This window comes from Eretmochelys imbricata, chromosome 10 (genome assembly GCF_965152235.1).
Source record: "Eretmochelys imbricata isolate rEreImb1 chromosome 10, rEreImb1.hap1, whole genome shotgun sequence".
Lineage (NCBI taxonomy): Eukaryota > Metazoa > Chordata > Testudines > Cheloniidae > Eretmochelys > Eretmochelys imbricata.
Window position 1 is genome coordinate 22,488,268 of NC_135581.1, and position 24,956 is coordinate 22,513,223.

The window sequence follows — 24,956 nt, forward strand, 5'->3', positions numbered from 1 at the left end:
AACTCTTTGAGCCAATGAAGCATATGAACAGATGGTCACCTGGGGAAGGTTGAGAAAACCAATCCTCTGTATTCACGCAGAAATGGCGGTGAATCTGATAGTAGAGGCAAAGAGTCCACTCTCTGCAGCAGAGATTTATACCAGAACCCCACTCTATGCCCAATGAGGAGGGGGAAAGTAACCCAGCTAAAACCCTTATGAGGGGGCAGGAGGGGAGAAGTCACTGTGATGTTCTTGGGATCACCCAGACCAATAAGCCATGGGTTGCCTTCATACTATGCTGGTATGGCTCCATCAATAGACAGCTCCATCAAATTCACAAAGAGGTTGTGACAATCAGGGCTCAAACACTCCAAGGAGAGAACAGTGGGTCTGAACCTCACAGAGTAAGCAACTGAATCCATAGGTTGTATACAATGTTACGGTGTACAAAAATATGTTGAGTAAGGTCTTTTATGAAAGCCTGTAATGTTCTGAACTTGATGGTTTGAAATATGTATACAGAGTGATTACGTAAATATGTATATAGAATACTATGCTCATGATATCTACTACAATTTCAAATACACCTCATAGCAGACAAGTAACCATCCACGGTACAACCTAGGAAAAGACAAATAATGAACCATTACAGTTAATGGGAAGACACAAGGGAATTTTCCCTGCTCCGAGAAACAATGAATTACCATAGTCAGGGGAGAAAAAACTGTAAGCCGTATTAAAAGGGAAGGTGGGGTTTGAAGTGAAAAGCATTGAACTGAGGAATAATTTCAACAGCAGAAGGGGCAGCGGTGGAGGGCGCTGCCTGAGAACACTGGATCTCATCACCTAAGGCTAGGGGGCAAGCTGGGAAACTGTTCAAAAGCAATAGGTAGGTTTGTATTAGAAAAAGGAATTTATTTAATATAGAAATGTAAAGCACGAAGTTGCATCTTTATGTTTATATTCTGTAACTTGTTTGCTTTTTCCTTACTATTTCATCTTTGAATCTGAGATTATTTTATTAAATAAATGTTGTTTATTTTTATCCCAAGCAGGTCTCTGGTGTGCCAACTGTGTGGAGGGGAGAGGGATATCTCAGTGGTTTGAGCATTGGCCAGGGTTATGAGTTCAATCCTTGAGGGGGCCATTTAGGGATCTGGGGCAAAAATTGGGGATTAGTCCTGCTTTGAGCAGGGGGTTGGACTAGATGACCTCCTCAAGTCCCTTCCAACCCTGGTATTCTATGAGTGTCTCTGCTAAAGTGTGCTGATGACTGAGGGCTGTTTCCACACTTTTGGGGGTGACGAATCAGAAGGGAAGAGTCCCAGTGTCTCATGCTTTAGAACTCAGGTTAGACAAATTTGGGGAGGCTCAGGACCAGAAGGGCTGTTGGAGTCACCCTGCAAGGAGTAATTAAACTGGTAGAAGCCAGGGTGAGTCTTTGTTGGCTGGCTGGCTAGTAGTGTCAGGGCTCCGAGTCATAGCAGCACAGCATTAAGGCACGCAAAGTTACAAGGGAGGCTGATCTGGGTGATCCCAAGAATATCAGTCATTACTCACTCTTCCCGGTGCCTGAAAATCTCCACCACAAATACAAGTCCTAACTCACTCTGCCCCTTCTCTCTCAGCTGCCAACCTTCGTCCACAACAGAAGCCGAAATTGCCTTAATGATGGCCTTGGATTCTGGGTCTCCCTATTTCCACAGGCAAATAGGGCTAACGCAAGCGCAAGTTACAACTTCTGAATGACTCAACAGCATCAAAGCCTGGTCATTTGTAGGAGTAGGTAAAGAAAAATCAGCCTACATCATAATAACCATTTTGGCCAAAATCTGAGGACTTCAGAAGCAGTGACAGCAGCCTCACCTGCGCTTTAGTAACTAAAAAGGCCAAGTTACACCACTGTCTAAAGATGGTTTCTTGAGCAAGTGACTCCCTATTTGCTTATGGGCCAACGTAGTTCAAACAGGCCCCAACCCACTTCCCCCACATCTAATAGCCAAGTCTCGCATGCAGCCTCACCCCAAAAAGCCTCCAAAGTTTAGGATGCTTGTACAAGACACAGGTGATCCATTTCCAGCCAGATCTCTTGCTTCCTCAAAGACTAGTACTGTACCCTTACCCACCTAGCACAAAATTAGGCCAGGCTAGTAGATTAGGACTTCTTAAATAATCAGAACACCCTCCCCCTCCAATATTCCAGTACTGCAATTCCCATCCTTATAACCAATTTGATTTTATCCCCCCAACTTCTGCCATTAGATTTCATAATGTCATCTCCATATCACAACTCAGCTTCTAGATAACATCACAGAAGAGAACTTTCTTTTTAAAATACAGCAAAGGAAAGTAAAAACACTTCCATTAATGCTAGAGGCCTTATTAAGATATAAAAAGTAAGCAATTTAAAAATAAACCATAATATAATGCACCTAATTACCCAATTACTGAAGCAGCATTGAGGGCCAAGAGCTGCAAGTACACAATTCACTTCAAGTTTTATGTTCACTTTCTGATAAAGGAAAACTAGGATTTCCTACAACTTAAATTTTCAACTGCCATAGAGCATTGCAACTCCTGATCACTGAAGACAATTCTGCCCTTTAACAATTATATTCTTTAGCATTATTCATGCTCCATAGAAAACTGCCATTTCCAATTAGCTTTCCTGCACTGTAAATACTTAGCAATATGGGATTATAAAGGATAAAGGTGATGAATGTAACAGATCTTTAGTCAGACTAGGTTTTCAATTACAGTCACTTCATAAAGGTTATTAGTTTTATACTCAAATCTCTTAATTAAAAATGGCTCAAGGACAATAACAAAGGACATATACTCAATTATACATTGGTTGACATTTTAAAGCTTTCAGGACAAATGCTTTTAAAAGTGATTGAAGTATACTGTTAGAGATGCTATAGTACATAAAGTCACATACTAGAGTTGACTTTTATTTGCACTCAACTTACGTGTTTCAACAACATACAAGTAATACCCTGAATCCTCACCACTTTAACTGCTGCTCCACATTGAGCAGATATTTTCAGAGAACTATCCACATTGACTCCAAGATCTTTTCCTTGAGTGGCAACAGCTACTTTAGACCCCATCATTTTGATTGTATAGTTGGGATTATGTTTTCCAATGTGCATTACTTCGCATTTATCAACATTGCATTTCATCTGCCATTTTGTTGCCCAGTCACCAATTTTGTGAGATCCTTTTCTAACTCTTTGCACTCAGCTTATGACTTAACTGTCTTGAGTAGTTTAGTATCAGCTGCAAATTTTGCCACCTCATTGTTCACCCCTTTTTCCAGATCATTGATGACTATATTAAACAGCACTCATCCCATTACCGATCCTTGGAGGATCCCACTATTGACGTCTCTCCACTGTGAAATCTGACCATTTATTTCTACCTTTTGTTTCCTACCTTTTAATGAGTTACTGATCAATGACAGGACCTTTCCTCTTACCCCATGACTGCTTACTTTGCTTAAGCGTCTTTGGTGAGAGACGTTGTCAAAGGCTTTCTAAAAGTTCAAGTACACTATATCCATTGGATCCTTGTCTACATTTGTTGACCCTAGGGTGACCAGATGTCCCGATTTTGTAGGGACAGTCCTGATATTTGGAGCTTTGTCTTATATAAGCGCCTATTACCCCCACTCCCACCCCAATTTTTCACACTTGCTATCTGGTCACCCTAGTTGACACCCTCAAAAAATTTGAATAGATTGGTGAGGCAGGATGTCCCCTTACAAAAGCCGCATTGACTCTTCAACATATTGTGTTCATCTATGCGTCTGATCATTCTATTCTTTACTATAGTTTCAACCAATTTGTGTAGTACTGAAGTTAGGCTTACAGGCCTGTAATTGTCAGGATGGCTTCTTGAGCCTTTTTTTTTTTAAATCAGCATTACATTTGCTCTCCACCAGTCTTCTGGTAGAGACTAATTTAAGCAATAAGTAAGCAAGCAGTTCTGCAATTTCATGTTTGAGTTCCTTCAGAATTCTTGGGTGACTACCATCTGCTCATGAGATTTCAAATTACTGTTGAATTTATCAGTTTGTTCCAAAACCTCCTCTACTGACACCTCAATCTAGGAGGGTCCCTCAGATCTGCCAACTAAAAAGAATGGCTAGGTGTGGGAAACTCCCCTCCTATGCATCTCTCCTTGCGTCTATCTGTGGCACTTCATACAAAGATATATGGTTACCAAATGGATGATGGAGTTAATTTCAGCCCTAAACTGCAAACTCTCCCTAGTAGAGAGTTTAAGAAAACTGAATGAACTATGGGCCAGTATCTCCAGAGAGCACACAGATTTCTAACAGCATTTTAAAGATTCTATTTCAGTTTGTTCAATACACCCTAGTAAGCTTCCATCCACAATAGATTTCAGACAAATTACTTCAAATTTCAGGATACATTTTATAAATTACCTGAAGACTGACAAGGCCACTTACTTCAGGCAGAGGACAATAAAACTGGTGGATAGTGTGCATGACATCCAGTAGCATGTTGTGTCCAACAACAAGTTTGCCCTACAGAAAGAGACCATTATATGTGTGAATGACATTTCGAATTACTGTATACAAAATAGGTTACGGAAAAGGCTCTGGTGCAGTTTCACTCAGTTTTCAATTCATTACATTTTAACTTCAAACTACCATACTGAATCACAAGCATATTCTTTACAGTTCAAGTATCTGTTATCTGTACATTGGTAGTGCCAATAAGAAGAGGAGAGAGGGCTATTGTGGCAAGCACTGTACAAAAACGATGAGTCCTGTTCTAAAGAGCAAAGCAAAACCACTTTAAATCCTATTTTGAATATTTAGGTAGAAAATAATCAGTCTGTTGATTTTTTTCTTTCTGTGGTTATGTTTTTTACCTTGTTGTTACAGCCAAAACAAGAGCTATGTCCTTTCTGAAAAAAATTAAATGACTCAGAATCTTGTTAACTGCCATAAGAAATTGGTATTATTCACTGTTTAAAAGATCTAATGCAGAGGTGTAGCAAAATTTCCTATTACTAAAAACTTTTTAAAAGGAACACACTACACCTATCTTCCATATCAAAGCATTGCCATAACAAAAAAATCTTAATTAAAGTTGATAATGTACATCAAGTAGAACCTTGCATGGATACAAAATTTATATCCATGGATACGGATATCCACGGAGCTGCAAGGCTCTACTAGGAACCGCTGCAGCGAAAGTAGCAGCATGTCAGGCCGCTGCTCACAGAAGCCAGCATCCCGCCCACGCAGCTCCTCTGGGGTGGATATACCATCCCCAGCCCCGCCCATTGGAACAGATACCAAGCTCACTGGCAGCTGCCCCAGTCTCACTAGTGTGTGAGAGCAGCTTTCATACTCCCATACCGTGGCCCAACATGCTGCTGCTTTCACCGTTGTGGTTCATGGAAGAACACAGCAGCTCCACAAATATGCACTTTAGATTCAAGAATATACATTTTGTATCCATGCGGGGCTCTAAAGTTACATACATTTCAGTTGTACTTCAATAGTATTTGCTTATTTGTACAATTTAGTAGTAATTTAGTTGTCATACTCTAAGTGAATTATCAATTTTTTACTGTTAACTACATTGGGATTCCCTGAGACCTTTTCCACTCAGCTTAACCAGAACACTTCAACCAGTTCTCTGGGAGCTAAAAGACTCAGTTTGACTCCAGATTTCATCACTAAGGTTCATTTGCCATATAGTAAAGCTACACTGAGCTTATCAAACAAAAACAGGGAGGTGGATGCAGGGTATATCACACCTCCGAACGTGCACAGAAACCCTCTCCCTTCATATATCTCACTGCACTTTCTATATATGACATCACATTTTTGTATTGGTTTGATTATTTTACAAAAACCAATCCCTGTGCTGCATGCTCTGTCCATACATTGTTGATCTTGACCTCTTCTCTGCATTCTTAATTAATCTTGTCCATTGCTAGTAAATGGTTCCCTGGATGTTCTCCCTCTTACCTTAGCTGGCTCAGACATTCTGTTTTTTTAGCCTACTGACATATTAACTTATCTTATTTAGTACAAAAGTTCTCTTTTCAGCCTGATGATCCGTTTACCTCTCTAATCCTATTTTCCAAGTAATGAGACCTCCCTCCAGGTGTTAATTACTCATGTCAGGCCAGGCCTCAGCTGAAAACTAAAGAAATATATGAAAAAAAGCAATGTGTTGGTTAACTTACAGAATTAGCAATGGCATGAATAACTCTGGAAAATCCCACTGCATCACTGAGCTCTTCCTGTAAGTAAAATATCAAGTATCAAGTATAAATGCAAATAATGGACAGCAATGTCTGTATATTGCAACAAGACAATATCCCTTCAACTCCATCTCAAATTAAAGGTCCCCCATTCTGTACACTCCATAAAATGATAATCAGATCAGACCCTAGGAAATGGATTTAGGTGAAGGAATCCCCTAAGAAAGCTGGAAAAGAGGGGCTGGGGCTCCAAACATCAGGTACAGCCCCTGCTTTTTTTCAAGCCCACTTTAGTCCTCATACAAGGAAATAGTGGTGGGGTCCCAGCAATGGGCTGGGACCAAGTTGAAAAGTGGGAGGGCTGACGGCAGCCCTCAAAAGTGGGAATAATTAACGAAAGAATGAATCTGCACTGTATGACTCATCGCCAGATATGTTAAGTGAATGAAGTTGCAGCCTAAATGAGTCACATTCATTACATTTTGTCTTTCTTCCTTTCCTTTCTTCCTTTCTGTGGCCAGAACCAAGGTAGTAGCCCTCTGATTGCTCTTAGAACAATGCATTTTTATTGGGCTAGTGTACAGTAAGGAATATTTTTACATTAAAAGTATTACTTCAGCAACATGCTACAGTACCAATTTGGTGCACCAACTTCACTTAGAAGCATCACAAGACTTCCATTTAAGTATCAGTGCTCAGTAATTGTAGATAATTTATTTAAGGCTTAAATGTTTCATACATGTAGAACCTGCAGATCTGGTAGAGGAGATTCATGTAAGGATACAGAGAGCAAGTGCAAGGGAAGATGTTTGAGCACTGGAAACCCACTCTATGCCAGAGGCAGGCAAACTTTTTGTTCTGAGGGCCACATCGGGTTTCCAAAATTATATAATGGATCAGTTAGGGGAGGCTGTGCCTCCCCAAAAAGCCAGGCGTGGTCCAGCCCCCCCACAAACAGCCAGGCGTGGTCCACCCTGCCCCCCCCCGGACTCCTGCCCCATCCAACCCCCCCTATTCCCTGTCCCCTGATGGCCCCGCCGGAACTCCTGCCCCATCCACACACACACCCGCTCCCTGTCCCCTGACTGCCCCCCGCCGCCCCATCCAACCTCTCCTCTCATTCCCGACTGCCCCCCCAGGACCCCTGCCCCATCCAACCACCCCTTCTCCCTGTCCTCTGCCCACCCCCAGAACCCTTGCCAGACTGCCCCATCCAAACGCCCCCACCCCCCATTCCTGACTGCCCCTCCAGGACCCCTGCCCCCATTCAAACTCCTTGTTCCCTGCCCTCTGACCGCCCCGCCCTCTAGCCACACCCCTGCCCCCTGACCACCACCCCGAACTCCACTGCACTCTATCCAACCCCCCTGCTCCATTACTGTGCTGCCTGGAGCACTGGTGGCTTGCGGCGCTACAGCCGTGCCACCCAGAGCACCAGGACAGGCAGCCATGCTGCCTGGCTGGAGTCAGCCACGCTACCACGCAGCACAGAGCACCACGTCAGGCTGCAGCTCTGCAGCCCCGTCGCCCAGAGCATTGCGCCAACGGCACAGTGAGCTGAGGCTGCAGGGGAGGTTGAACAGCAGGGAAGGAGTCAGGGCTAGCCTCCCAGGCCAGGAGCTCAGGGGCCAGGCAGGAGGGTCCCCATGGGCCAGATGTGGCCTGCAGGCCATAGTATGCTCACCTCTGCTTTATGCTCATTCTAATGGTAAGAGGACAATACTAAAAAAGGCTTTGATCCTCTTACTTTATCCCTTATTAATCCACGTTAAGAGCTACTAAGAACACTTTTTAACATTTATGGGGAACCTCAGTCTCTGTAGTTATGACTGGATAAGTTCTACTGTGACTAGTCAATTAATTCCTAGCACAGAAGCATTTGATGTCCCAAAGAAAAGAATTATAAGCACTAAAAATCCATTACAGCAGGCAATTCAGTACTGCAAGCCATACATCTGGAACTGTATGCCCAGTTTCAGATCTATCCTGGACAGACTGAAACAGACAGCTATTAAAGTCTTCTCTAATTCTCATTAAAAAGAATAACTGAGGTACTTAATGTTATGAGGGGTACAGTAAAAAAAACACTCAGGCTTTCCTTTTGACACCAATTCAAAGAAAGAAAATAAGGTGTCACTTTAGTTTGAAAATAGTACAAGGAAACACCTTTCAGAATGCAGTTAGCTACTACTGAAGGTTTTCAAATACTGTAGCAAGATTTTAAGAGACAAGTAATGATAAACATCTTCTAGCTATGCTTACTAAGATAAAGGTAACTGAATATGCTCCATGACATCAGCAGAGAGCCATAGTGAGCAGGTACAAATATTATCCCCCTCCACTTCCATCATCCATAGCACTGCTTACTTAGTCAAGCGCATCCCTGATTTTTCCTTCCTCTGAAAGATCAGATATCACCAATGCAAGAGGCAGGATACTGGAGTTGAGAGGTGGGGAAATTTCAGTGTCATAAGCATATGGAATTCAAGTCAGCCAGGTCTCTTCCCCAATTCCAACATTTCAATTAAAATGAACAGCATTTTCCTCACCTTAAGAAAGAACAAGGACACTAAACATTTTACCTGTTCTTTTGCTTGTTTCTGCTGTTCTCTTCTTTTGCGCTCTTCTTCATCTACCTTGCTAATGACAATGTATCTTTCCTTCTGAAAGCAGTAATGGCATAAGTAAATTATTCCAGGAATAGCTTGACAAAGAAAGTGAAAAACTAAAACAGAATCCCATAAACCAATCACAATTTGCTATCTAAATTTCCACTGCAAATATAGCTAAATTGCATCCATTATACTCAGAGTTTCGCTGCAACAGTTTACCTACTAATATTACAGTGTTTCTTTTATAAACTCTTATTTTTTTCTAGGGACTTATAATTTTAACAAGGCTATCCAAACTGAATCTACTCACATAACGAAGCCTAAGGAAAATACACTTTTTGGTTGGAATGAAAACATTTACCATACTAAGTTTCCCTATAACTTTAGGTTTTAATCAGGTGATTTGGGGTTCATATTGTTTACCTAGCTCTTTGGGAAAAAGTTAATGTTTAATATCTGCTGCAATTATTGTTCTGTTATCAAACCACTCAGCTGACCAAGACTTCATACTCTCAATGTACTGAATGTTAGATCGACTAAGTATTTAAAATAGCCATTATACTTTCCACTCACACACTTAATATAAGTCATATATTTGTATTTATACCTCATGGATTTTAAAGTCAGACCACTAAGGTTATTCAAAAGTATTTCATCACAGTTTAATGAAAGTTTAAAAGTTTGGATAACAAAGCTTCAGCAGGCAAATTTAGAGCTCAAGTAATATGAAATTTCATTAGGACTGAGATTTTCCTTACACAGAACAACAATTTAAGACAGTATGTTGTTAGTCAATTAATTACCTTCTCTGTCTCCAGAGTTTCAACATGGATACCTTTTGGGTACCTACAGCAAATAGTGAAAGGTAAAGTACAGTTTATGGACTAATTTGGCAGTATACTGTTTAGTATACTGAAGCTCCCATCTTCAACTAGGCTAATTTTCATAGCTACACAACTTGTAGTAAGGTTACAGACAGGTTTAATATTAAATGCAAAAACTATTAAGGCAGTTTTTAACCAAAGTGAAGTTGGCAAATTCAAAGTACCAAGCTATTCAATAATTTTACCTTCTTGTATCTCAAGAATTTCAACAATTAGTGTTAGTATATTAAGAAAATAAAATTATGCAGATAGCTGAACAACTGTTCCAGAGAGAACTCTAACTCAATTTCTTGACTTCAGTGCAATTAAATCAATCTGTGTAATCTGATGTTGGGTTAAAAGTACTGCTTGTGCATTCTTTCAGAACGAGAAACTTATTCAAAAAAGCAGTTACTAAGTTACCCGTTCAGGAATGCACATACACTCAGATTTCACAGGGAGCCCTCATTGTGCAGTGTGGGTGTAGGCAAAGCAGTTTAAAAAAAAAAATCTGCCACAATGATAAAAAAATGCAAAATGCCATTATTTCAATGTGCAGATACTCTAAATACATGTTTGGATACCGTATATACTCATTCATAAGCCAAATATTTTTGGTAAAAAAGTGACACATCAAAGAGCAGGGGTCAGCTTATAAACGGGTCTACACCAAAATTTGACTATTTTCAACTCTATGAAATCATTGAATTGAATATCTAATACATTGTTGTTTTGCTTACCTGGAGCATCTGCAGGCATGGAGCCCCTACTTCCGCAGCTCCCATTGGCTGGTAACGGCGAACCGCAGCCACAGGGAACTGAGGGGCTCCATGCCTGCAGACACTCCAGGTAAACAAAACGCCCTGACCCACCAGCGACTTACCCTGACGGGCCGGGAGCCGAAGTTTGCCAACCCCTGAAATATAGGGTTGGCTTATGAAAGGGTCATACAGTTTTTATTATTTTTACCAGTCCATCTGGAGGGTCAACTTATAAACGAATGGGCTAATGAACGAGTATATACGGTAACTTCCTCATGTGCATCAAAACATTTTGAAAATATATTTGTTAAACAGCTTAAAGACCTCATCCCATCTCCATTAGTCAAATGGCTTCTTCAACAGCTTTTTTATCTGTTTTTAAAATACAATTTACTTCTAAGATGAGAATCAGCACAAAACAATTTTAGCTAAGAACAGTCTCTAAAGACAGGATTTTAAGAACTACTGACAACTTGAAACAACCTCCCACAATATCACCCATAAATATAAGAGCACCATCAACACCCTATAGAACTAATTATCATTCAAATTAATCCCACTATCTATGCAGGAATACATTCCTCCTCTTCAGTTGTTTGCAATAACTGCACACTGTATGTTAAGAGTCACATGTTATTACATAACACTAATCTGCTACATTGTACTGTTCAATTTACAACTATTTTAATAGTTGTAAGTGATAGAATAGAAATATGCTCAATTTAAAAAAAAAAAAAGGATTCTAATGAACCACTAAGAACTCCACACTTGTATTAGTTCAGTTTAACCACATTACAAGACTGTTTCTCTTCTTAAGCAATCTAAACATAATGGATATGAGATTAACCGTAGATCAGCTTTTTATCCAGATTTTTTCATGTTAAAAAACAGCACAGATATACAGTAGGTAAGGTAAGAAATTAACACTAGTAACTTACTTCCAGCTCAAAGTCTGATATATTAGTTTCCTCTGAAATCTTTAAAAGCAGAAAAGAGTAATGTTATTAATGGTTCTCATATATAAATATTTCGAAGTCAAATAAAGACAAATTTATGTTAAAAATTCAGGCAGTGAACATAAAACAGCTCATGGTGTTATCACATGGTATCTTAAAAGGCATTTAAAAGGCTAAACACTAGTCTAATTTTCCAATGAGAAATTGATTTACATCTTATTGTACACATATCTGCCTTTCTGATGAGAATGACTTGCCAAAAATTAATAGAAAAATGTTTGTTTGGCTCTGTCAGCTAAGTATTATTCACTCAAGTCTATTTAGATGGAATAACTATTTCCTTTGTCATTATGGTTAGTTAAGAAATAACTATACACCCAATGATGGTGGGCCTAGTAATACAATATTCCAATGTGTATAATATTTCACATGCACAAGAGCCACCTTGTATCATAGAATATCACAGTTGGAAGGGACCTCAGGAGATCATCTAGTCCAACCCCCTTCTCAAAACAGGACCAATCCCCAATTTTTTTTTTGCCCCAGATCCCTAAAGGGCCACCTCAAGGATTGAACTCACAACCCTGGGTTTAGCAGGCCAGTGCTCAAACAACTGAGCTATCCCTCCCCTAAAGATTTGAACTTGCAGCCCTTGGTTTACAAGGCCAACGCTCTAACCCCTGAGCTATGGGTTCACCACCAGCTGATTCCAAAAATATGCAGACACATGAAGTACATTGATTAAAATGGAAAAAGCAGTTTTAAAAAGTCATCTTGATAATCAACAGAAAAGGCACAAGAGAAAGTTTGATACTTTACCTAAATTCCCATTAAAGTTTTATTTATGAAGAGCACCTCTTCGACTTATAAACATACAAAACTGTAAATTTATGTATATTCAAATAATGCCATATGCATACTATACATCACCCTTGGTATGTGTTGCCACCACTGCAGAACTTCAGGATGAACATCTGGAAGTTTAGACTTTTTAAGCAAGGAAAGATACCGAAGCTCCATGACAGCAAGTCTTTACTTCCCGTCCTAAATCAAACAGTTTTTGCTAGGACTAATCAGGGATAAAATTGTTGAGACCGCTATGTGCAAACCTACAGAAAGAGGCTTTTCCCCCCATATACCTGGCTAGTAGGTCAAACCTAATTTCTTATACAGAAGACAGTTCAGAGTTCTCCCTTTACCAGAGAACTAGTGTTTATTTTCAGAAACTGACCCTGTGCATGGCTCCAACTGCAAATTCTTGTTTTCTTCATTCTGTATTAAATCTTCTATTTGCTCCCTGGAGAAAATAGATTAAACAGATTATTATTTGCTTTTACTAATACAATACTATTTTCACAGAAGCATTTAGTGATATATACCAAAAGGCAAAGCAAATCTTTTATAAGAAGGATTAATGGAATATTTAAGACATGTTTATTGTACATATACCAACATTTTTCATCTTTAGAGACATTAGTATAGTGATAAATATGAAGTCTTGCGTGATTAAGAAATCTAAAACAGAAACCAAGCGTAGACTTAAATGGCTTCATATTTGAGGGCCAGAATATACATGGCCATTATTTTCCAGCCAAGATCACAAACTAAGAATTGGATTAAACTTTAGCAGAGATTTCGAAAAAAGGACAATACCATCATGAGGCAAAAATGTAACTAACAATTTAACTACCCTTGATGTAGCTGAAGACAGATTACTGAAAGTTGCAGATAAGCCTCAAAAAAGCCTGATTAAAAGGAAAAGAAGTTTCCCAGACTTAAACTCTCTCATTCAAAGGAACATTTTGTTAAGACTGACAAATTTAGAATCAGAACACTGGCAACTTCAAGTTTTTAGGCAACTTCAGAATGGAGGACTACCACATAAAGAAGAGTGTGCACACATTAGAATAACATGATTTTTATATTTCCACTTACACCACTCTTTCAATGAATTTTTTCTGATCCTCAGGAATAGTCACAGGACACTTTGTGGCATTAGGGGAAATGTACGATAGGGTCGCTGCACCATTTGCCTGAGAACGTTTTTCATCATACTGCTCCCGTAATTGTCTTTCCTCGTCCTGATTTAAATATGGGATTCCTAAGAAAAACATTTTACAGGTTTTATCATTAAAAGCAAGCAAGTATTGCACAGCTCAGAGAAGCTTAGTCACTACTCCAGTCATGTGACAACCTAAAAACTGTGGGGGGGAAATGCATCTGTATCCCTCAAATATTTCTTCTAAGTTTCCTTTCCTTATCTCTAGTTGCAAAGGATTCCTTTTGAGAGAGCAAGAGCAGCTGGCACCTTCAAGCCCAAATGAGTCACAAGCAATTTAGGCCCTCCTCCTGAAATCTGATCCTTACAGGCAGACGCCTATTTCTGCACAGAACCTCACTGAATTTGATGGGCCTTCATATTGTTGATACATAACTGGGGCTTCTAAGTGCTACCACAAAGCAAATAAATAAGGAATAGGGATCTACCCATATGGATATAGTTTAGTATCAGAGCCACAGATTGCTATGGAGTCAAGAAGCTTTAAAGTAGTTGCCATTTATCTCACAGAAAAGATTTGCAACACATCAGAGCCCTGCAGGTACTAATTACCTTAAGAAACCTGCTGAAATAGGAAGGGTTGAGCAGAAGAGGGGCAATATATAGGTACCTAAATTGAGAAACAAGTCAAATGACTAGCACTGTCATATTAAATGTCACAATTATCTAGTCCTTAGTTTTACAGTATGACAAGCTAGAAAATGCCATTGTTCCAGTAATAAGACCTATAGGAATGTTCTTTTGGAAATATTACAACTTTGTTCTGTGTTTAACCACTGAAAAACAATTATCACTAAAATATGCTTAAACAAGTAGGCACTCACCTGTTTCTCAGAAAATGTAGATGGACAGTCACTTTCCCTCCTCCCCCACAAACAAACATCAAATAAGCTAAGATCTTAACAACTTTACCAAAAGGTCAAAATGTACATGTTTTGCCTTTTGTTTTAAACAGGAAATGGAGGAAAAGAAAGATAGTCTATAAAAACAGGCTGTAAAATGAAAGAAAGCTTACCATTGCGAAAAACTTTATTAAAATCAAATCCTTGGTTTGCTAAAAAGTCTATACTTGAACTCTGAAAAGGAAAAAAACAAACAAAAAAACCAGCTATATGACTGATTGTACACCATTGAAATTTCAAAGGTCAATTAAAAAACAACCCAGGTATTTTCCTCAAACATATTTGTTTTAAAAAACCCATACTAACTTTTTTCTTTGTCAAAGTATTAGGTTAGTGAACTCAAAGTTAGTCTGTGCAATGAAATAGTTTATTAAAAGATAAAGTTTAATAGAGTAGAACAAGTCATTCATAAGTAAATCTCTCCATCAGTATTTTGTCGCTTACTTATCCCTAACAGATAACCCATGGCTTGTGCACTATAGATAACAATACATCCCAAAACCTTAACATCAAACCCACCATAACACCAATTAATATGTAGTACACTGTTTAAATTATAATAAAAAAGCCACTTTGAAGCTATGTATGTACCATTTCTGATCTTAGTTAGAAGCTGTAGAGTCATGATTTTAGTTTTCCGAAAAGCCAAGTGAAGCTCAGGATTGTTTAAAACAAATTCTTCTTTCAAACAAAATCTTAAAAATGCATCTACAGGAGCCATGTTGGCGATGAGACTCATGATATCCATGGCAACATGGAAACCAAAAAGGCAACAGTTTCTGCCATAGGCAAAGCATAATACAATGGTAATAAGGGTGGAAAGGAGTGTAAAGCTTTCTACATATGTATCTATTACTATACAGATTTTTTAAAAATACATATGCAACTTTCTGTAATAAGAAGAGAAGTACCTTCTGGGTTCTACCAAGCTAAATAGGACTTGTACCACTCTCTTCTGGCAAAAAGGTTCAACAACTGTTAGAAAAGTGTCAGCTGGACAAAACACAAGACTATACATTGATGATGTCTGCTGGCTTTCCTTTAGTGCTTAGCACTGGCTAGGAATCCCGATCTTTGGTATACTGATTATATCTTTAATGAGGTATGGATGAGAGACAAGAGAAAAATAAAGACATAAGGAGAGAAAGAGTTGGGTGAGGGACCGGAGGTGGAGGGGGGAACGGGAATCAAGTGAAGGAACTGGTGTGGCAAAATCCCATGAGTCCAGAAATTCTCACAACAGCTTTGTGAAGCAATGAGAGAGAGAGGGAGAGAAGAAGAATGGATAGGAAGAGAAAAAAGAAAAAAAGCTGGATAAGAAAAGTCACTTCTGTCTACAGAAAAAACTAAGCCCTGTATTAAGCAGCAGGAGTTTAAAAAGGGGAATGACCTTTACTTCATTTTTCAGCCTAGTTTTCTTCATTTACAGAAAATTGTTCCACTAAGACTTTTTTTTTTAAATGGAATCTGCCTTCCTTCTCTATGCACTGGGGAAAAAAATCCATGAAGAATGAATTATACATAGGCAAAAATGCTTCAGGGACTACTCAAAATTGACACCACTACAGAATTTTCACAAAAACCATTTTGAAAAATTTTCCAGTAGCAATATATATAAATCTGTTTTTCCACTAACCTGACAGACAAACTTGACATCTGGTGAACTTCTGTTGAAGGGTTTTGGAAAAATATAGAAGTTAAATGATTTCATTATGTATCTGTGAAAGGTAAGAGTTACAAGTCAAAATAGAGCTTATCAATATTACTGGTATAAAAAAAGTTAGGAATAAGTCAAGGAAACAACATACTTAGCTTCTGCGTGGTCATATTTAAAACTACAAAGGCCAAACTGAAAAAGCAAGAAATCCATGGAATGCTGAAAAGGAAAACAAGACAGACTATGGTTACAATACATTTTGAAATGCAACTGAGAGGCATTCGGGAAAAAATTATTTGTCTGAGGCTCAGACATCTGTAAGTCATTTATAAATATAGGCACTCAAGTGAAAATGCCTTGTCATAATACCTTAGTTTAAAAAAGGATCTTTGTCTACAAAAGATTCATGTTTAAAAACAAAATTATTCTTACCAATAACATTCTTTTTTCTTCTGAAGTTTAGCATTTCATTTTTACCTTTTCTTCATTTTTGCAATTTTTTTCTGCACTTCACTCAGCTTGGATAGTGAATAGACTAAATTTTCACTTTGTTTCTCATGCAGTAGGGCAATATTGTTTCAGCTTCCATTACTGCAAAGGTATGAACTAAAACCAGCTTTTAAAAAACAAGTTATTTTATATTAAAGGGACACCACCAACTTGATCTGTTCAACTTCAAGTGCATTCAAATAGTTTCAAGTACCTCCTGACAGCTTTTCTAATGTTACAGCTACCTTTCCAAAAGTTGCTTCTCTTCTCCATTGCTATGCACACAACCCACAAGAGGTGAGCCTGATCAACTATTCAGGGAGAGACAGTGGAACTGTACACAAAGAGCTAAAAAATTCACAAAGTAAACAAAATGCAAAATAGAACTATTCTTCTAATATCTTGAATTCTAATAATCCTAACTGTAACCCCTAACAATAGCAGATAAAATATATAGATACGTGATTTAAGCTTGGTAAATCCTTGCTTTAAAAATCTAGTGTTGGGGCCAATAGTCTCTTTAAAGGGATAAATGTAGTAGTTTTTATAGCTAACAGCAAATATGCATGATCATAAACTTAACAAGTATTTTACAAGAAAAGGCTTACCTTCCCTTTCTGAGATATAATCTTAGTTTTAAATAGTACTGAAAGTTTTTGGCATGTTCCTTCTCATGACTGACAGTCAACATAACCCCAAGATCTGAGAAGTAATTTAAGCACTTCCAGTACAAGATAATAGTATTTGGAAAAGGGGGGGAGGAGAAGGATACCTATTACAGCTTCAATAGTCAAAGTTGTTAAGTGCAAGCTGTTGCCACAAAACCCTTTCTAAAGGCGTGTCTATATGGCAGGTTAGTGCATGGCAAGGGAGGGTATAAATCTACAGCGCTTCAGCATGCCATGCAGTGACAGTCTGTGTGGACCCTGCTGCTGCACACTAAAAGTTCCCTAGTGCACTTTGTGTTATTGTGCAGCAGTAAGTACACATGAACAGTAAGTGTGTGGCATGCTGGAGCACTGTAGATTTACACCCCAGCTTGCTACACCTTAACTATTTATCTAGACAAGCCCTAAAACCGAGTTGCAATCCTCTCTTTTCCCCATTTCATCTGGCAGCTGCCCAAAGGGTTCTTGTTTGGTGGTGTGTGGTTTCCTCCTTCCTCCCCGCCCTTTTACACACACAGGCAATTTGGCCTTGTGTACAGTGTCAGATATCAGATTCCCACCTTCCACTATTTGTCTAGCACAGGGGCTCTCAAACTTATTTGATTGGGTCCCCCTTCTTTGTGTTTGTAGTAATTTACACTGCACACACCCCGCCACCACACAGCTCTGAAGGCAGAGTGGAGAGCAGCGACTGCTGACTGGGTGCCCAGCTCTGAAGGGCGCACCATCCCAGCAGCAGCACAGAAGTAAGACAATGTGAAAAGTTTCAGAGTAGCAGCCGTGTTAGTCTGTATCCGCAAAAAAAAAAAGAAGTACTTGTGGCACCTTAGAGACTAACAAATTTATCTGAGCATAAGCTTTCGTGAGCTACAGAGCATCTGATGAAGTGAACTGCAGCTCATGAAAGCTTATGCTCAAATAAATTAGTTAGTCTCTAAGGTGCCACAAGTACTCCTTTTCTTAATGTGAAAAGTGATATTCATCTACATCACTTTCCACAGCAGATTTAGCACCACATTGCCACCGTTACTAAAGTCGGGGCTGTCAACCGGAGCCCTGCCATCTCCAGATGAGGGATTGGGGGGGCAGGGGAACGAAAGCCTGAGCTGCCTCCTGGTGAGGGAATGGGGTGAAGAGGAGGAGAGCCTCCCATCATGGCCTTTCTGCACAAGCCCCAGCCACCCAGGACTGACAGCCAGAGCTTAAAAAAGGCACTCAGCTCATGGTTCCCCTTGACACATTCCCACACCTCTGTTCAGAGGTCCGCCCCATAGTTTGAGAACCACTGGTCTAGCATCAATGACACTTACATTGGCAAAAGAACTAGTGTAGACTGGATACAGGCGCTTGACCACCATAACATCTGGCACTTGCCCACTGTTAGACCAATGCTGGAGGCTCTCAAGACAGTTAGCATAGACATTGCCAGACTCTGGTTCAACAGGATAAGCATGGCCTTACTGAAACACTCACCAATTGCTGTAGAACAGTGGTTCTCAACCTATTGACCATTGTGGGCCACACACGTGGCCCACAGTGTGTTACGTATGCCCTGAACCGCAGGTTGAGAACCTCTGCTATAGACTAAATAGATCAAAAGTATTGTTTTTAATCAATAACTATTTTAACCTAATGTAAATTTAAAATCTTACTTGTCTCCACTGTGTCCCTACCAACATCCTGTACGCAGACAAATATTAGACAGGCAAAGTTAAATATTTAGCCTATTTTTCCTGCTGGAATTCAAGTTTTTACCTATGAGTACTATTTAGAATGAAGCAGAAGTCTTAATTTGTCTCAGAATAAATGCCTATCATGACATACTGATATGCACTACTAACAAATCTAACAGTTTGTTCTAGTCTCAGACATGTTACACCTCCTACCAAGTATGGCAAAATACTTAAAATAGTTTCATTTTAGCTCTTAAGTTTTACATTTACCTTTTTAAGTTTTTGATACCTTTCTTCTGGTGTGTCAAAGCCATTGGTTAATGTGCTAACAGATGGCCCATCACTGATTCCTAAAAAATATAGGAAATATTACATAAAAATAAAGCTATTTAAAGACAGTGGGTGAGGAGTAGCAACAAAGGACAATTATTAAGAAGTCTGCCACTATGTAACTAACATAATATTACATTACATATGTATAAGTTACCATTCAACTGAAAAAAACCTCTTCCATTATAGGTGAACATCCCTCTTTAAACAAAAGCCAATTAAACAATGTAATTCTACATAAACAATCTGGTGAGTTCAGAGAACATAATGTGCTGGCAGTGAAACCATGTTCTAGGAAAAACTATGAAAGCCTTACTTGTGTCATTCACAGGTTAGAAAAATAATCCTGATAGAATGGCATGTGGTACCAATGACCTGATGTTGATGGGTCTCAAGCCACATTACTGGAGACAAAACCAGAGTCAATGAAGTGACAAACCAATAGTACATAAGAACTTAAGAATGGCCATACTGGGTCAGACCAAAAATCCATCCAGCCCAGGAACCTGTCTACCAACAGTGGCTAATGTCAGGTGCCCAAGAGGGAGTGAACCTAACAGGTAATGATCAAGTGATCTCTCTCCTGCCATCCATCTGCACCCTCTGACAAACAGAGGCTAGGGGCACCATTCTTTATCCATCCTGGTGAATAGCCATTAATGGACTTAACTGGATAAATTCATGGAGGTTCTCTTTTAAACCCTGTTATAGTCCTAGCCTTCACAACCTCCACAGGTTGACTGTGTGCTGTGTGAAGAAGAACTTCCTTTTATCTGTTTTAAACCTGCTGTCCATTAATTTCATTTGGTGACCCCTAGTTCTTATATTATGAAAACAAATAAATAACTTTTCCTTCTTCACTTTCTCCACACCACTCATGATTTTATATACCTCTATCATATCCCCCTTAAGTCTCCTCTTTTCCAAGCTGAAAAGTCCTAGCCTCTTTAATCTCTCCTCATATGGGACCTGCTCAAACCCCCTAATCATTTTACTTGCCCTTTTCTGAACCTTTTCTAATGCCAGTACATCTTTTTTGAGATGAGGAGACCACATCTGTACACAGTATTCAAGATGTGGGCATACCATGGACTTATATAAGGGCAATAAGATATTCCCCGTCTTATTCTCTGTCCCTTTTTTAATGATTCTTAACATCCCATTTGCCTTTTTGACTGCCGCTGCACACTGCATGGATGTCTTCAGAGAACTATCCACGATGACTCCAAGATCTTTTTCCTGATTAGTTGTAGCTAAATTAGCCGCCATCATATTGTATGTATAACTGGGGTTATTTTTTCCAATGTGCATTACTTTACATTTATCCACATTAAATTTCATTTGCCATCTAGTTGCCCAATTACTTAGTTTTGTGAGATTTTTGAAGTTCTTCACAGTCTGCTTTGGTCTTAACTATCTTGAGCAGGTTAGTATCGTCTGTAAACTTTTCCACCTCACTGTTTACTCCTTTCTCCAGATCATTTATGAATAAGTTGAATACGATTGGTCCTAGGACTGACCCTTGGGAAACACCACTAGTTACCCCTCTCCATTCTGAAAATTTACCATTTATTCCTACCCTTTGTTCCCTGTCTTTTAACCAGTTCTCAATCCATGAAAGGATCTTCCCTCTTATCCTATGACAACTTAATTTATGTAAGTGCCTTTGGTGAGGGACCTTGTCAAAGGCTTTCTGGAAATCTAAGTACACTATAAAAAGAAAAGGAGTACTTTTGGTACCTTAGAGACTAACAAATTTATTTGAGCATAAGCTTTTGTGAGTTAGGCTTATGCTCAAATAAATTTGTTAGTCTCTATGGTGCCACAAGTACTCCTTTTCTTTTTGCGAATACAGACTAACACGGCTGCTACTCTGAAACCTAAGTACACTATGTTCACTGGATGCCCCTTGTCCACGTTTGTTGACCCCCTCAAAGAACTCTAATAGATTAGTAAGACATGATTTCCCTTTACAGAAACCATGTTGACTTTTGCCCAACAATTTATGTTCTTCTATGTGTCTGACAATTTTATTCTTTACTATTGTTTCAACTAATTTGCCCGGTACTGATGTTAGACTTACCGGTCTGTAATTGCTGGGATCATCTCTAGAGCCCTTTTTAAATATTGGCGTTACGTTAGCTATCTTCCAGTCACCGGGTACCAGAAGTGGATTTAAAGGACAGGTTAGAAACCATAGTTAATAGTTCTGCAATTTCACATTTGAGTTCTTTCAGAACTCTTGGGTGAATGCCATCTGGTCCCGGTGATTTTACACTGTTAAGTTTCTCAATTAATTCCAAAACCTCCTCTAGTGACAATTCAATCTGTGACAATTCTTCAGATTTGTCACCTACAAAAGACGGCTCAGGTTTGGGAATCTCCCTAACATCCTCAGCCGTGAAGACTGAAGCAAAGAATTCATTTAGTTTCTCTGCAATGACTTTATCGACTTTAAGTGCTCCTTTAGTCTCTCAATTGTCCAGTGGTTGTTTAGCAGGCTTCCTGCTTCTAGTGTACTTAAAAAACATTTTGTTATTACCTTTTGAGTCTTTGGCTAGCTGTTCTTCAAACTCCTTTTCGGCTTTTCTTATTACATATTTACACTTAATTTGGCACAATGTATGCTTTACGTTTATGTTTTTTGGGTTGTTTTTTTTAAAGGTAGTTTTTTAAAGGTATGGTCAACTGACTGTTGGCCTCTCTTATGCAATACATAACCCATACGTACAGGGTTAAATTTAACATTTTGACCTAGCTTTTGTTTTAAGTATTTCAGTTCCCTATTCAGGCATCTTAGAACAAAAGAAAATTCTAAAGACAGTTATTACATCTAAGGCAATGGGAAATCCATAAGCAAAGTGGCTGCATATTCAGTACAGTAGATCACGGTTAGCCCATTTGCTAATATTCCATGTTCACCGGGTGATCTGGAACAATTTTTATAGTGGGGATGCTGAGAGCCCTTGAATCAAACTGTAATTCCTGCATATAAGGAAACCACTTCAAGTCAGGGGCTACTGCAGCACCCCCAGCACCCCAATTCCAAATCTATGACGTTCACAAAATAATCTTAATAGTACCTGAAAATTCGCCATCAATAGCCAAAAAGTCTGCTTCCTCGATGGCTTCATACACTTTATTTAGGTTATCCTTAAAATCTATAAAGAAATCAGTAAAAACACCCCTGAGAACAGGGCTATCAACTCGAGAATCTCCACCCGGCCTCCCGTTTGTGTGCGGGACCAGCGAAGCGGACCCACCGCCCGGGAACTAGACGGCAGGGCCCTGAGAGCCACCCTCTGTCTCTCAGCCTTTTTAAGAGGCTCAGTGTCCACTTGCAAAGACAGCGTCATCTGAGAGATAACCCAACAGCCCCGGGCGTGCAGAGGGGAGGGTCAAATACAGGGCGCACAACGACTCGCCTCACGTTCCGCGGCTTCCCCGGGAGCTCGCTGGCCAGGGCCCGTGTCAGCGCAGGGACTCAGGCAGCAGCGCAAGGGCCGGGCTCTGGGGTGCAGACAGCGGGGCGGAGGTCACAGCTCAGCCCGGTACCGCGGCGGGGCCCGCGCGTGCAGCCCTGAGCGGTACCGTCACGCAGCCCACCTACCGCTCCCCGTCCCCTCACTCCGGGGCGCCGGAGAGGAGCCTGCCCTGCCCGGCGCTCTCTCGCGGGGCCTCCCCGCTCCTCGGAGCCCGGAGCCTCCTCGCAGGGGCACATGCAGCGCCCCAGCACACCGGAGCCCCGGCTCCTACGTTAACGGGCGAGTCACGGCACCGAGGACGCTCTCGGGCAGCGGCCCAGGAGGAGAGAGGTGAGGCCAGGCGCTGGGAAACCGGCCCCCACGCGGCGCGCGCCCCGCCGTCACTCACTGCTCCTGATGATCTCCATCCCCGCAGCCCGCCCCAGCCCGGCCGGAGCCCCGCTCCGCAGCGCCCGAAACCCGGCTCTGCCCGCGCCGAGCACTTCCGGAAACAACCCTCCTCCCCCGCCGGGCACGTGAGCGCTCACGTCAGCCGCCCGACTTGGGAGGTGGGCGGAGATAGCCGCCATATTGTCCCCCTTGGGCGCCGGCCCGGCGGGGCGGTTTTAGGGGTTTGTGCTTCGTGGCTTCTCACGCACAGCCGCGCTCGAGGTTGCATAGCGTGAGCCAGGCACCTCCCGTACCTGCGACTCCTCGGGGAGCTGCAGCCCACACAGCGGTACCCTTTAGCTCCTTCTCCTGGGGGCATCGCTATTGGTAGCTGCACCCCGCTGCTTCCCTCAGCCCATGGCGCCCTCCCTGTGCCCCTTCCTTCCCGCCCCCATTTAGCTCCAGGCGCGTCACTTCTTCCTGAAGCTCTGGCTTTTGCCCTGTCAGTATCCCCCAGCAGGAATCACACCTGAGCGCCACAGTGCTTGCAGGGTCCCATTCATTGTCAGGTAAATGAGGGTTTTGCTATAAGAATATTTTACATTGTTATTTGACTGCTGAGTGTACTTAGTGAGGTACAGCAGAGGAACTGTGCCCAGAAGTAACAAAGGTTCACGTGGGAACCCTGGCCACCTTGGGGCACAAAGAGGTGGGGAATACAGAAATAAAAATGGGAAGACACGGACGTGTCATTATGCTGGAAATGACTCCCCACAGTCAGCAGGTGTGTGCTTTGTACAGGGAGTGAGTGCACTAAGTGTATGGAAGCTTGACCCAACATAGGGGCCCACTCAAAAAGGACAAAACTCAACCATGAGCAAAGCTCAGCCTTTGCAGCAGAAATTTAAAACTAAACTAGCACAAAGCTCTAGTATAGGGAATAGCCCTACACTGGTACCCCAACCGGCTGAGAGTAGCATTTTTTCCATCTCTTAATTTCTGTGATTCTAAGAGCAGTAGGAGCACAGAGAGAGAGCAGAATAAGTGTCTAAGGGAAACTCTATCATACAAAGTTAGGTCAACCTAACTAGGTCATGCAGCCCTGTGAAAAATTTCACACCCTCTGCAATGTAGGTAAGCTAACCTAAGCCCCGCCAGAGATGCCACTAGATCAATGAAGCATTCTTCCAGCAGCCTAGCTACTGCATCTCAGAGAGATGGATTTACCAGACAAACCCCTTCCATAGTGTAGTAACTGTCTATAGGCTGCATCAGTGCAAGTGCAGCTGTAGCATTTCTACTATAGCAGTGGTTCTCAAACTTTGTATTGGTGACCCATCTCACACAGCAAGCCTCTAAGTGTGCCCCCCCCCTTATAAATTAAATTTGGGTTTTTAATGTAATGTAATTTGTTGTGTTTGTTTACTACTTCTCATAACACAAGAACTAGGGGTCACCAAATGAAATTAATAGGCAGCAGGTTTAACCCAAATAAAAGGAAGTATTTTGTCACACAACACACAGTCAACCTATGGAACTCCTTGCCAGAGGATGTTGTGAAGGCCAAGACCATAACAGGGTTCAAAACAGAACTAGATAAATTCATGGAGGATAGGTCCATCAATGGCTATTAGCCAGGATGGGCAGGAATGGCGTCCCTAGCCTCTGTTTGCTCTGGCAGCTAGATTTTGAAGGGGATCCAATCCAATAAGTGGCCTTTAGGTATGTCCACCTGATTAGGTCCTGCTGTGACTTGCCTTAGGTGTTCAGTTGCCTATCTTTCCCCTGTTTTGTGACTTACTCTAGGACTTAGGCAGGCGATACGCACCTGAATGTCTACAGTGAGGCAGCAGTGTGCATGCTCAGAGGCAGAAAGTGATTCACGTGTGTGCACA

The 24,956-nt window shown here is 40.8% G+C and overlaps 1 protein-coding gene across 6 annotated transcripts in view; it reads right to left on the bottom strand.

The window, feature by feature from the left end:
• Nucleotides 1-23,188, bottom strand: part of PARN (poly(A)-specific ribonuclease) — a 162,161-nt gene extending 138,973 nt beyond the window's left edge. For 4 of the 6 annotated variants that reach the window (XM_077828296.1, XM_077828295.1, XM_077828297.1 and 1 more), the window contains exons 1-14: nucleotides 23,081-23,174; nucleotides 22,291-22,368; nucleotides 19,148-19,227; nucleotides 16,199-16,266; nucleotides 16,027-16,108; nucleotides 14,504-14,564; nucleotides 13,365-13,530; nucleotides 12,661-12,726; nucleotides 12,360-12,473; nucleotides 11,412-11,450; nucleotides 9,653-9,695; nucleotides 8,820-8,900; nucleotides 6,220-6,276; nucleotides 4,460-4,537 (exon numbers count right to left, since the gene is read on the bottom strand). In XM_077828296.1, coding sequence (XP_077684422.1) covers nucleotides 4,460-4,537; nucleotides 6,220-6,276; nucleotides 8,820-8,900; nucleotides 9,653-9,695; nucleotides 11,412-11,450; nucleotides 12,360-12,473; nucleotides 12,661-12,726; nucleotides 13,365-13,530; nucleotides 14,504-14,564; nucleotides 16,027-16,108; nucleotides 16,199-16,266; nucleotides 19,148-19,227; nucleotides 22,291-22,368; nucleotides 23,081-23,099 — 1,032 coding nt within the window. In that variant the 5' untranslated portion in view covers nucleotides 23,100-23,174. Of the gene's footprint in view, nucleotides 1-4,459; nucleotides 4,538-6,219; nucleotides 6,277-8,819; nucleotides 8,901-9,652; nucleotides 9,696-11,411; nucleotides 11,451-12,359; nucleotides 12,474-12,660; nucleotides 12,727-13,364; nucleotides 13,531-14,503; nucleotides 14,565-16,026; nucleotides 16,109-16,198; nucleotides 16,267-19,147; nucleotides 19,228-22,290; nucleotides 22,369-23,080 lie in introns of all 6 variants that reach the window. The other 2 variants (XR_013347317.1, XM_077828294.1) reach the window with 2 other exon arrangements.
• Between the last annotated feature and the right edge of the window lie 1,768 nt (nucleotides 23,189-24,956).